Source organism: Odocoileus virginianus, chromosome 2 (genome assembly GCF_023699985.2).
Source record: "Odocoileus virginianus isolate 20LAN1187 ecotype Illinois chromosome 2, Ovbor_1.2, whole genome shotgun sequence".
Taxonomy (NCBI): domain Eukaryota; kingdom Metazoa; phylum Chordata; class Mammalia; order Artiodactyla; family Cervidae; genus Odocoileus; species Odocoileus virginianus.
In genome coordinates, this window is record NC_069675.1 from 94,484,239 (window position 1) to 94,497,221 (window position 12,983).

Consider the following 12,983-nt stretch of genomic DNA (forward strand, 5'->3'; position numbering starts at 1 on the left):
CCAAAACCTTCTGATCTTTTTCAGCAACATCATCCTTCACTTTTTCTTTGTCCACCCAGGCCTTTTTCTTCCCCCGAGTCTACTGGTGGTCCCCAAACTCATTGCACATGAGGTTCCCCCAGAGATCCTGACCCAGCAGGATCTGGGCAGGTCTGGGTAGGGCGGCTGTGCCTGCCCACGGACAGGGGCTCCACACCCTGAGGGGCAGGTCCCAGCACGTCCTCAGTCGACAGTCTCTCCCACTCTCTCTGGCCCTTGGGAACTGCTGTCAGGTGTCATCCTGAACCCTGGACAGCATTCCCATTCACACCAAGCCTCTGGGCTGGTGGTGGGAGTGGTGTTCACTGCAGCCTCTTTGTGCCAAAGAGGCGCACACTGCCTTTCAGGAGTTAAGGGATGCCTGGGTGGGACAGGACTTGTGGACTTCTCCTAAGCACCCTGCCCTCAGGCTGGCCAGCTCAGGGACACAGCTAGGTCCTACAGAGATTTCAAAGTGATTGGGGTAGGTTATGGGTCAGTCTTAGCCAGTGCTTCTCAAGTCTCCTGGAAGCTCTGTTGACAATGCATATTCCCAGGCCCACTGCCCAGACCCATTGGAAAAGAAAATCTAGCGTAGGGCCTGCACATTTTTAACAATCTTTTTAGGTGGTCCTTTGGGGAGATTAAGTTGGAGAACCACTCATTTTACCATTCTCAAACTCAGACAAATCTGTCAATTAAATGTTTAAAGTAGTGCCTTTTGCCAAAAATAACTGCAGAAACAGCCAGTGGGTCCTTCTCTGGGGAGACTCTGAACTCCAAGGGCCCCTCCACCCCACCCCACCCCACCCCACCCCACCAGGACACTTTCTATTCTACACTGTCTTTAGAACCCGTCCCCTTCTAGAAACGGATCCTGGAGGAAGCACGGTCGCTGCTGATGATCGCGACACGCAGCGCCCCTAAGGGTCTTTCTTGTGCACTGATGGGTGTGAGATTCCGGGAGATGATATTTTAGACCCGGAAGTGAAAACCACAGAGCAGCGGAAGGCCTGTGTCCAGGACCTTCACGTTCAGAAACTCATGCATTCTGCCCAATCTTAGAATGTATTTTACCACACTGTGTCCTTTCTTTAGTTGGAGTGTCTTTGGCCAAAAATAAGGACAAATTCTGTTCTGACTTGCTAATGCCCAGGGATGAGAGGACGGGATTTGCTGGGAATAAAGTAAAACAAAACTTACAAATGAGGGCAAGGATGCTCTGCTCAGAGCTGGACCGTCTAGTTCCCGACCACGCAGTGGCCATCACGACACTCAGGGAGGCCCCAGCTGGACATCAGTATGCTGTCCGCCTCCACTCTCAGCTCTGGGTTGCCCGTGGGAACGTCAGCCATTCCCAACCACGAGAGGGCCTGGCTGTGTGTCCTTGGCTCCCCCAGTCTAGGCTCCAGGCAGAAACACTGCCAGTCGCTCACCGGGCCATTTCCTTGGTCTCCTGCCGCGCGGTCGTCATCTTGATCATGTCCCTCAGGAGGGGCATCCCGCCTTCTTTGATCAGCAGAGGGCAGTACTTGTCCGCTGTGGGCAGGTAAGGGTAGACAGCACGTGACCAGGGCGGGACTTCTATCAGCCAGTGGCCCCCGAAACCCTCCCCTGCTCTGAGGACGGCCCTCCCAGAAGGGGAGATGAAGACCTGGGCCAGAGTGAGGGCAAGGCTGCAGGAGCCATGTTGGCCTAGCCCCAAGGCCAAGTTCCTGAGGCCACCTGGGGGAAGTGAGGGGTGAACCCCTTGGGAAAGGCTCTTCCCTTTGCTACATGGTGGCATTTCCCCCAAATGTCACCCAGTCCAGCCCCTTCTATTCTCTTAGAAGTGTTTGTAAAAACAAAAGCTTCCTAAGCGCTGCCCCTAGGGTGTCTTGATTCAACAGACCCAGGAACCTGTATTTATTTGTACTCTTTTTTTAATTTGTACTTTTAACAAAATATCTCCAGGTGATTCTGGGACCCACGAGGAGGAAACCACCAGGCCTGCCCACTGCGGGGCTTCATGGTTCACTCCCACAAAGAACATTCTAGGGCTCGGGATCCAGGGCTATATAGACACTCCAGAGAGAACACGGGCATTTCAGTGGCCTTCTAGCAGCTGTACAGTATAGTACAGTATACTGGAGCTATTATCATCTCCATTTAATGATGAAAGAGCTGAGGTGCAGAGAAATGAAGTAACCCACTCGAAGTCACTCGAGGGCCCTGTCAGAGAGTCCTGGCTCAGAGCTCTTCCCAGCTGCCACGCTGCCTCTCTGAGGTAAGGTGCTACTTTTTAGTAAGACTAACTTCAAGGAACAAAAAAAATTGGCTGAGCTGGTATGTGCCAAGTGCTCTTCTCGGCACTTTATATGTCTTATTTCACAGCAATCCTATGAGATAAGTACTATTAGCAGCCCATTTTAAATATGAGGAAAATGAGGCCCAGAGAGGTTGAGAAACCTGCTCAAAGTAGCACAGTCAGTCTTCCCCCAGGGCCTGCCCTCTTTTTTTTTCTGGTTTGTTTATAAATGTTTATTAAAATGGAAAGCTGTTTGCTCAGTCTCCCCCAAGAGCATCCATCTAGCTGCCTGTCACCTGGTAAGGTACATGACTGCTGCTGTCATAAATGCTTTTGGAATCTTCAGAATAACAACATATCTGCCTTTGCTTAAAAAAAAGTCCTTGTTCCATGCCTTGCAAGCCAACCCTCCTCTTTACACCTTTATATAAAAGGTCTCCAAAATGTTCACCCCAAGCAAGCTGTCCATGGATAAACACATATACGCAGGAGCAAAACAAGTTGGTCTGGACACATCAAAGTCTCAAGTCCACACCCTTCAACTTCCACCTAATTCTGCAGAGGGCCTGCGTCCTCATCCCCTCTGCCTGCCAGTTAACAGAGCAGGATCCAGGCACCAGGGCTCACCACTTTCCACTGGTTCTCTTTTCCCACCAACCTTATGAAGTAGGCATCATCACCACCATTTTACAGAGGAGAAAATCAAGCCCCAGAGAGGTTAAACTGCCTGCCCGAGATCACAGAGCTAGCAAAGCAGAGAACTAGGGGGCGAGCCTGGTCTGCACCAGAGCCTCTTAGTGCTGCACCCTCCTCCTCTCCCCAAAGGGCACTGCGCAGACTCAGCTCAGGCTCTTCTCAGGGAGGGTGGGACTCTCTCGGAGAAAATAAGTGAGAGCTGTTTTCAAGTTCTCTCCTGTCCTCTTGGATGTCTGGTTCCTCACGGGTTAGTTCTGGTTTGGGCTGGTCTTACCCTGCCTTACAGAAGGCATAGAGATTTTAATTTCTTATTTTTTTGGTTGCGTGGTACAGCAGGCAGAATCTCAGTTTCCCGACCAGGGATCGAACTCCTGCCCCCTGCAGTGGAAGCAGAGAGTCTTAACCACTGGACTGCCAGGGAAGTCATAGCATGGAGATATCAGACTATTCACTCATCTGAAGCAGGAAATATTAAGAAAGCTGCGTGTGTGGGGTCTCTGGATGGGCCGGCTCATCTGCCAGGCCTACTTCTGCTGATGAGGCAGGAGCTAGCCATGCTGCTGAGTGTCCCACTGATGCCAGAAAGCAGAGGGGGTGGGGGTGCAGACACCGACACCAGCTCTCACAGCGCTCCCACCCGGATCAACACCGATGAGAGAACAAGGGGCGAGCGGGAACTCACGGTAGACAGATACCAGGTTGTAGAGGGCCCAGGTGGCCCAGTGCTGGCTGACAGGTGAGATGCCCTGGGGAAGGAGGCGAAGAATTGGCTCAAATGACCTGCAGGAAGAAAAACCAAGGTTATTTTTGATGCTGGGCATTGGTGGGGTGCACTGGGGGTTCCTCCTCATTGAAGGGTCTCCTGGACCAACGATCAGCAGGATGGAAGGGACACCGTGGGGGCTGGACATATGGTCCTTCAACCCGCTTCAGGCTCCACAGAGACAGCTCCCTTGTGAGAGAGATCATGAGCATGAGGGAAGGAAGAGGAACACAGATCAGGTGGTGTAGAGACAGGGGACAGCGGCAGGGAGGAGAGCCCCCGCCTGGGCCGTGGAGCGGAGGATCCTGGGAAGGAGAAGAGATTGTGACTGCACTTCCCATCACGGCCATCTGGAGTCATGGTCCAAAAGCTTGCAAGATGTATGTGCGAGCCCCGGCTCCGCCGCCCCCCGCCCCCCCCCCAACCCTCTCCCCAGGCCATTGATTCCACTTCCTCTCTCCTCTGAATGGATGGTAACTGGAGCATGGGCAAAGCCACGAGCACAAGCCTGTTCCTCCCAACATGGGTTTTCAGCTTCAGTGTTAATCACTACACCATGGCCCAGGCGCACATAGAAAGTGACTCAGTTATACAATAGGAGAGGAGACCCATAGCTGCGACTGGAAATTCAATCACGTGATAGTAAGACTTGATGCCTGCTGGATGGAGGTAGTTAAATCTGTGCACAGAAAACTGCTGGAAGGAGAGAGGCTGGAATGTTAGGGGGATGCTCTTTTCAGGAATGAATGGTTTCTGTTTGTTTCCTGTTGTTTATGTATTTTCTCCTTTTTTTTTCCCTCTCCCACAGCTGAACATGGATTGAACATCTGTGAATGGCAGGCTTAGCATACACAGGTGTTGATGTGAGGAAAAAGGCACCAAGCTGAAGAGGTGAGGTATGCGCCTTTATGTGCACACCTCATGGACTACATGTGCACTCGCCATGGACCACACCTCAGTTAGAAAGACCCAACTCAGGACTAGAAGGGCAAGGAGCACTGACCAGGCCTCGTTAGGGAGGAGCGGCCTGTTCCAGCACTGACCCCACATCCACAGCCCCCGCACCTGTAATTGATGTTTCTCCGTGAGTTGATGTCCCAGCTCTGGATGGCTGCCCACATGCGCTCCTCCACCTCCTCCCGCTGGGGTTCACAGATGCCCCAGGCCTCAGGCCCATCAAACATGATGTGGGAGAGGACGCCGCAGGCGTTGTAGGAAACCTCAATTCCATCTGCCTTACTCTCCAGCAGGTTGCTGCCAGGAAGGAAGAAAAATGGAGTCCAGATCCCCAAGGCCCACTTCAGATACCGGCTGCCGGACTCCAACTCAGATTAGATGCCAGAGGGACTACTGATTTCTTTATCACTTATTATCCACACCCAGATGGCAGTTTTTTTTTTGGCTGTGCTGCACACCTAGCAGGATCTTAGTTCCCTGGCCAGGACTTGAACCCGGGCCCTTGAGAGTGAAAGTGCTGAGTCTTAACCACTCAAGTGCCAGGGAACTTCCCATGACTTCTTTTTCATTAAAAAAAATTTTTTTTGGCCATGCTGTGTGGCATGCAGTATCTTAGTTCCCTGAACCAGGGATCGAACCCCGACCCCCTGCATTGGAAGCGTGGAGTTCTAACCACTGGACTGCGAGGGAAGCCTCCCCCAGATGACTTCTAAAGGGACTCTGAGGTCATTTAAGATAACATATCGCTACAAGGGGACCATTTATGGAGGGTTGAAAGGATAAAAAACTGCACCATAGAGTGAAGGTGACATCCTAACAGAAAACTAGGCTGATAGCAGTTGTTACAATTGAGCACTGACTAGAGCTCTGAGCATCCTGGCAGCCAAGGCGAGAAGAGAAAGGCGAAAAGTACCAACCTGAAGACACTGATGAACTGGGAAGTCATTAGCTGGGGCCGTAGCTCCTTCACCTCTGCCACGTTCCCCAGCAGTCCCAGCATATTCCGATGCAGCTCCTGCTTCTCCGGGAACTCCTGGCAAGATAAGAGCCACTGGGGTTAGAGCAGTGAGTACCTGATTCGTGTCCGATGCTGGTAACTCACTCACCGGAGTGAGTAACTGATTTGTGTCTGATGCTGGTAACTGGAAGCTTTACGAGCATCTGTCCGGCCATTTCTACTGGACAAAGACAGGGTGCAATTTGCTGCCCTCCTACCGCCCAGTACACCTAGGACAGTGCTGGGAACCCACTACAAGGGGTTAAAATAGTAGGGCTCCATGCCACAAACTCAAAGGCTGAGTGTGCAGATCTGACCTATAAAATTATGAATGGGACAAACATGATTCTATTTACCAAAACTCAAAATATTAAGCTTGAGGGAATCCTTTTGGAAACTACAGCAAGAAAATAAAGAATGAGTTTTAGGATGAACTGGTCATCCTACTGGACAGAATTCTGTCCAGTAGACACCCCAATGGATTCTGGTCAGACCTGGGCAGTTTGAACGACCACGCTGAGAAGAACCGGTTTGGGTTTTTCCTTGGAGTGTGTGCTGCGTGTTAAGTCACTTCAGTCGTGTCCGACTCTGCAACCCCATGGACTGTAACCCACCAGGCTCCTCTGTCCGTGGAATCCTCCAGGCAAGAATACTGGAGTGGGTTGCTATTTCCTCCTCCAGGGGATCCTCCCAACCCAGGGACCAAACCCATTTCTTTTGTCTCCTACTTTGGCAGGCGGGTTCTTTACCACTAGCGCCACCTGGGAATTCCCTTGGAGGGAGGGCTCCAAGAGAGGCCCAGCCAGGCCATCTGGGTCAGGGAAGACCTCCAGAGCACATCCTGGGCTGGTGGGTCTGAGTGGACCCCACTGCCCTTCCATGGGAACCACAGGGAGAGGGTGGCTGGGGGACCTGGGGTCAGAGGAGAGGCCGCATGGGGGTCCGGCTGCTGCTGGAGAGGCGCTACCTTCAGGCAGTCCAGGAAGAGCTTCATGCCGTTGAAGTTGAGGAACATCTCGCAGTTGTCGGGCGTCTCATCCGTGATGTTCCACAGGGCGCTCCAGGAGAACTCCATCACCTGGTCGCACTGAGGCGGGGAGGGGGCTCAGCACAGGTGCGCCGGGGGGCACCCGGTGGGGGGTCCCCGGACAGAGGCGCACACCCCCCAGGGCGAACCAGTCCCCTCTCAGCCGAGGGGAGGGGCAGGTGGCTCCATGAAGACTTGACTTACTATCTTGTCCAGCAGCTTCTTCTGAATCAGCTTCAGCATGGTCTGTGGGCAGAAAAGAAAACTTGATGGGGGGTGGCGGGAGGGCCAGGGCTTCAAGAGCTACCGTGTCCTCCGAGAAAAGATGGAGGGAGAAGTCAGCTTCCCCATTCCTGTTCCTGACGAGACTACATCTGCCTCTCTAGGCACTACCCTGGGGACCCAGTGGTTGGGAATCCGCCTTCCAATGCAGGGGACGTGGCTTCCATCCTTGGCTGAGGAACTAAGATCCCATACGCTGCAGGGCGACTAAGCCCAAGTACCACAACCACTGAGCCTGCCGCAGCTAGGAACTGACACAGCCAATTAAATACATAAATATTTCAAAAAAACAAAAAAATCCTGCCTCTCTATTTGGGAGGCTGTTGGAAGAAGTGAGACCCACAGACCCGGTACTCAGCATTAGGAGGCCTGGCTCAACCTTGACCCGCCTGGCTTTGGGCACAGCCCTCCCACCCTGTGGACTTCAGCCTCCCCAGCGATGACTGAAAGGAGATTGGAGGTGCCTCCCTCATTCTTCCCTTCCTTTCTCCAGCAGATATTGATGATCTCCCCCATTGTGCACCAGGCCCTGTGCTAGGAAGTGCTGGGGACAGGATGATGGAAGGATGTAGCATGGTGTCTCCCACCCAGGGTGGAGGCTGACGTTAAACAGCTAGCCCCTCAGATACTTCCTTAATCCCAGCTGCAAAGACGTAACAGGGGCACCTGGTCTGAGCAGGCAGGAGTGACTCGTATAGTGGGACCTCCCGGGACAATGGAGGGGCTGGGAGAGGATGACAGAGAGTTCTAGGTGGAGGAACTCTAGGGTCAGAAGCAACATTCACTGTTAGGATGTGAATCCCAAATCCACCCTTTTGGCAGGGGGGTCTGGAAGAGAGAGGGAGGAAGGAGGGAAGGGCAGCCCCCTGCTGCACGCACCACGACAAAGCCCATCTTGCCCACGGCCTCCTTGTGGTCATTGTCCACCTGGCAGACCAGCGCATTGCACAGGTGCACGGCGATGCGCTGGATCGACTCGTCCTGCCTCGTGGGGTTGAGGATGCTGAGCAGGAGCTCGTTGACGCGGCGGTACTGGAACTCCAGCTCCTCCGGGATGCTGAAGTTACAGAGAGTCAGGCAGCAGTTCCGCTGGACCTGGGTGAGGCCAGGAGACAAGTGGAGCACAGTCAGGGGTGGCCCTGGAAGCTGGAACTGAGAGTCTCTCTAGAAGTGTGGGGTCCCAGAGCTGTGGCAATCCAGGAAGGCTTTCTGGAAGGAGACTAAGAGGCCATTTATTTTTTTTAACATGAAAAAAAAAGTGAACTATAATATACAGAGTAGAGGGCATGAAATATCAAGGTATAGTTTTGCAAGTAATTATAAAGCAAACAAACTCTTCAACAACCATGGAACCACCATCTGTGTCAGGAAAACGGACACTGATCAAGAAGTCCCCGTGTGTCCCTTCCTGATCGTAAGCCCTCTCCCTGAGAGACCGCCCTATACCGGCCTTTCCATTTGAAAGATTCTCCAGCAACTTGCGGCTTATGTTCCACTGCAGCTTTGCAAGATCAACCATGTTGTCATTAGTAGCTGAGATGCATTTATCTTTTTTTTCATTTGCAGTGTAGAATTCCAACTGATTCATCCAACCCACTGCTGGTGGACATTTGGGTAGGCTTCGGTGTTTGGTTTCTTCAAGGCAGCCATGTGTGTGGGCTCCTCCAGGGCCACCCACGAGTGGGGTGGAGCATCTGGGTGACAAGGTGTGCATGTCTTTGGCTTTACCAGGTAACTCCAGAATGTTCTCACGGTCCTGTACCAGTTTACACTCCCCCCAGCAGCACAGGAAAGTTCCAGTTGCTTCACGCCCTTTTTGTGTTATCTGTGGGTTATTTTTTTTTATTTTCATAGTATTCTTGGCACATTTTCCTCATAATTTAACTTCCCTCCATCCTTTCTCATTAGATATTGGAAGTTCACCACACTTCATCACTTACATAAATTAGAGAATATTACCAACCTGGGCTTGATCCCTGGGTCGGGAAGATCCCCTGGAGAAGGGAATGGCCACCCACTCCAGTATTCTTGCCTGGAGAATTCCATGGACAGAGGAGCCTGGTGGGCTCTAGTCCACAGGGTTGCAGAGTCAGAAAAGACTGAGTACTAACACTGCCAAACCCTTGTTAACTCTGTCCTTCCCCCCATAATATACACACATTTTGTAATTTGGGGAAAAATTATTTTAAATTATAGAAGCAAGACTTACTGTGAAACATTCAAATAACATTATCTGAGCAGAAAGTGAAAGTCCCTTTATTCTTCAGAAGTAATCCCTATTAAAAGTTTGGTGCACAACCATCAAGATTTCTCTACCATGAAAATACAAATATGGGGAGGGGAAGAGCAAAAAGAGGTTTTATCCACATTGGTCCAGAACCTCTCTTCACTTGTCCACCCACAGGGTCATCCATGTTTCCATGTTAGGATGTACAGATTTACCACCATATCCCATAATGTGAGTGGATCTTATACTACTTTGCAGGGCCAGGCCCCTATTGTTGAAAGCTTTTGGTTTCCTCTGACTTCTATGTATCAAAAAGGGAAAATGTATATATATTTTTCGTTTATGAATATCTCTTAACTGTGGAATACCTAGGCCAAAAGGTCAGTGCACTTACAGTTTTGGCAGGTTCTGCCGATTGCCCCATGAAGAGGCTATCCGATTCATACCTCACCAATGGAAAACGGAACGTGTTCTTCCCCTGGCCTTCGTCAATGGGTATCATCAATCTCCCCAGTCAAAAAGTGGTTTTTATTAATTTCTATTTCTTATTAATTTCTATTTCTTTGAATGAGTTTATTAATTTGCAAGTCTTCAACTAGCATTCTTTTTTCTTAAAAAAAAAAAAAAGACACCCCTGGGACCTCCTTGGTGATCCAGTGATTAATTTGTGCTTCCAATGGAGGACACAGGTTCAGTCCCTGGTTGAGGAACTGAGATTCCACATGCTGCATAGCACAGCCAAGGGGAAAAAAAAAAAACAAACCCTTTTACCTGATGATAAAATCTATCTCAACAAAGGAAAAAGTTGCTCTCAAGTCTGGAGCTGGGCACCAGTGGGAAAGGGGGCCTCCTCACTCCTGCAGAGGTTGCATCCCCACCAGAGCCTTTCTGGAGGACAATGCAAGAATATATACCAAATGCTTTAAAAATACATAGACCCACCATTCCAGCAGTTCTTTTAGACAAACCTCATAACAAGCATGGCTTACATGTATTCAGCAAAGCCTGATTTGAAAGAGCAAAACATGGGGACTTCCCTGGTGGTTCAGTGGGTAAGACTCTGAGTTCCCAATACAGGGGACCTGGGTTCAATCCCTGGTCAGGGAACTAAATCCCGCATACTACAAATAAGATCCCGCTTAATCACAACTAAGAGCTGGCACATTCGAATTAAAAAAAAAAAAGAAATAGCAAAACGTGAAAAGTAACCTAAAATGTTCAACTGTGGGGCTGACTCAGTCAGTGCAGCCCACGTACTCGGGGGAGCCCCTCTGACTGTTCCGTGGGGATGGGGCTTGGCCACGGCCTCCAAGTCCCCAACAGAATCAGCACCAGGGCGGCCTCTCTCTGGGGGAGGCGCTGCACACAGTGCTGACATCAACAATTAGGAAGCTGAACTGTTAAAACCAGCTGCCCAGGGGGAGGAGCCCCAGGATTGGCACTTTCACTTTCTAGTTAGTCTTAAACATTTTCTGTTACTTAAATTTGTTTTCTAAGTATTAGGGAGCTCACTTTTTGCCGCCAGAAAAGAAACATGACTTTTCAAATTTTTTTGTTAAGTGTTTGTTGATATGGGAGATATTCACATTCACAAGATGCTGTTGAAATGAAAACCCATGTTACAAAACACAGGACGCACAGGATGGTCCTGTTTACTCAATAATTATGCACAGACTAAAAGCCAGAAGGATATTAATGGTGGCTATCTCTGTGTGCTGAAATTATGGCTTTTTTCCCCCCTTTATACCCATAATTTTAATTTTTCTCCAGTAAAAATTTGATTACTTTTATAACAAAAGCAGCTATTAAAAAAAACAAACAAACCCACCCCAGCAGAGCATTACTGGGAAGAAGGGCTAAGAACAAGCAGGAGCAAAGGCCCGGGGCCCCTGGGGGAGGGCGGGGTGGGAGACGGAAGGTTGGGTGGGGCCAGATCAGGGGGCCCTGAATGCCTGGTCCCAGAGTCTGGGAGGGATGCCCCGGGAAAGGGGGCGTTCGGAGGGGGCGGGACAGAGCCAGGAGAGAAAGGGGGAGAGCAAGCATGGTACCCGTGGGGATCGGCGAGGCCGGGACACAGGGCGAGGGGCCAGGGTGGGCAGTGGGCAGGGGCTCACCGTCACCTCCTGGTAGGATTCCATGCCATTCAGCACCACCTGGATGACCTGCCGGCGCAGCTTGACGCTCTGCTCTGAGCGGTACTCGGAATTGGTCAGGTAGAAGAGGGCAGCGCTGCCGGTCACCTGGATGTTCTTGTCATACTTGTGGCACTTGAGGGCCGTGATGACCAGCTGTACCAAGACACAGGGCCGGGGGTTGGCTGGGCCTGCTGCCGGCGTGCAGGGTCAGGCCTGGGGCGGGGTGCGGGGGCTTGGACAGGTCCTCTGGGGCAGAGCTCAGCCCAATCCTGCTCCCCGAGGGCAGGAGTCGGGGTTGGGGGGCAGAAACTGGGGTCAACCATGGTCCTGCGGCAGGGTCAGTGCTGGGCCAAGTGAGGTGCTGAGAGATGAAGTTGCGGTTCGGGGGGTGGGATGGCCGGTGTCCTGGGAAAGAGGAGGGGGGTGGTTGAGGAGGGGATGGTGGGGAATGAACTAGAGCCCCTCGGAGGGCCCTCCAGGGTTGGTGCTGACCTTCAGGGCCCGCAGAAGCTGGTTGCAGCGTTCAATGCGTGCGATGTCGAAAAGCAGGTTGATGGCCCGTGAGGTGATCTCTGGCCGGTGCTCCGTGTAGGCCTCGATGGCGTTCAATACCTGCTCCTCGTTTTTGTCACCACTCACCTGGAGATGGCCCATGCTCAGAACGTCCCGGAAGTGGCCGAGGGGTGGGATGCCTGATCCTAATTCCATCTCTAACCCCAGGGTGGACACCCCCTCCCTTGTCCCGGGGCGCCCTGGTCCTCCCCTTCCTGTGCCCCCCTCTCACTTTGTAGGCCGGAATGTGCGTCAGGCGGCACAGGGAGGTCTCGAAGAGCCCAAGGAACTGCAGTGGCCTCTTCAGGGCCCGGAAAGGCATGATGCTGCTCTTGGAAGGCTCGATGCTGAGGGGAGAGGGAGCTGGAATCAGTGGTGTGGGACCTGCGGCTGCCCTGGATTCTGCACAAAGGAGAGCCCCTCCCTGGGGGTGGCAAAGCACATTTCCTTTGGGCCCTCTGCTAGGCCCTCTAGCCTTGTCTGTTTTTTATTTTAAAGGCAGTAGGGGACTTCCCTGGTGGTCTAGTGTTTAAGATTCTGTGCTTCCACTGCAGGGGGCACGGGTTTGATCCCTGGTCGGGGAACTAAGATCCTACGTGTCTCATGGTATGGTCAAAAAAAAAAAAAGGCAGGGGACAGACATAGACCCCACCTCTTGATGGGAGGGTGACAAGGTCACATTGTAGAGAACATGTGGGATGGGAGATAACTGTTGCAGCCAATCCTGCCTGCTGTTCCAGGGAGGGCGTATCACCTTTAGGTTCCCTCAACAGCCATGAATGGACATGCCCATCAACCAGACTCCACTCCAGTTCAGGTTGGGGGGAGGGTTAAGACCAATGACAGTAACAGGGAGCGGACATATGTATACATATAGCTGATTCACTTTGTTGTATAGCAGAAACTAACCCAACAGTGTAAAGCAATTATACTCCAATTAAAAAAAAACACCAGGGACTTCCCTAGTGATCTAGTGGTTAAGAATCTGCCTTGCAGTGCAGGGCAGATGGGTTCGATCCCTGGTTGGGGAACTAAGATCCCC

The 12,983-nt window shown here is 51.7% G+C and overlaps 1 protein-coding gene across 3 annotated transcripts in view; it reads right to left on the reverse strand.

Moving 5' to 3' along the window:
• Positions 1–12,983, reverse strand: part of ZER1 (zyg-11 related cell cycle regulator) — a 29,949-nt gene that overhangs the window by 1,984 nt on the left and 14,982 nt on the right. For 2 of the 3 annotated variants that reach the window (XM_020874814.2, XM_070453951.1), the window contains exons 6-15: positions 12,174–12,288; positions 11,882–12,028; positions 11,369–11,542; positions 7,907–8,122; positions 6,950–6,991; positions 6,686–6,805; positions 5,639–5,754; positions 4,830–5,018; positions 3,684–3,781; positions 1,455–1,557 (exon numbers count right to left, since the gene is read on the reverse strand). In XM_020874814.2, the coding sequence (XP_020730473.2) occupies positions 1,455–1,557; positions 3,684–3,781; positions 4,830–5,018; positions 5,639–5,754; positions 6,686–6,805; positions 6,950–6,991; positions 7,907–8,122; positions 11,369–11,542; positions 11,882–12,028; positions 12,174–12,288 (1,320 nt within the window). The remainder of the gene's footprint in view (positions 1–1,454; positions 1,558–3,683; positions 3,782–4,829; positions 5,019–5,638; positions 5,755–6,685; positions 6,806–6,949; positions 6,992–7,906; positions 8,123–11,368; positions 11,543–11,881; positions 12,029–12,173; positions 12,289–12,983) is intronic. The other variant, XM_020874815.2, reaches the window with a different exon arrangement.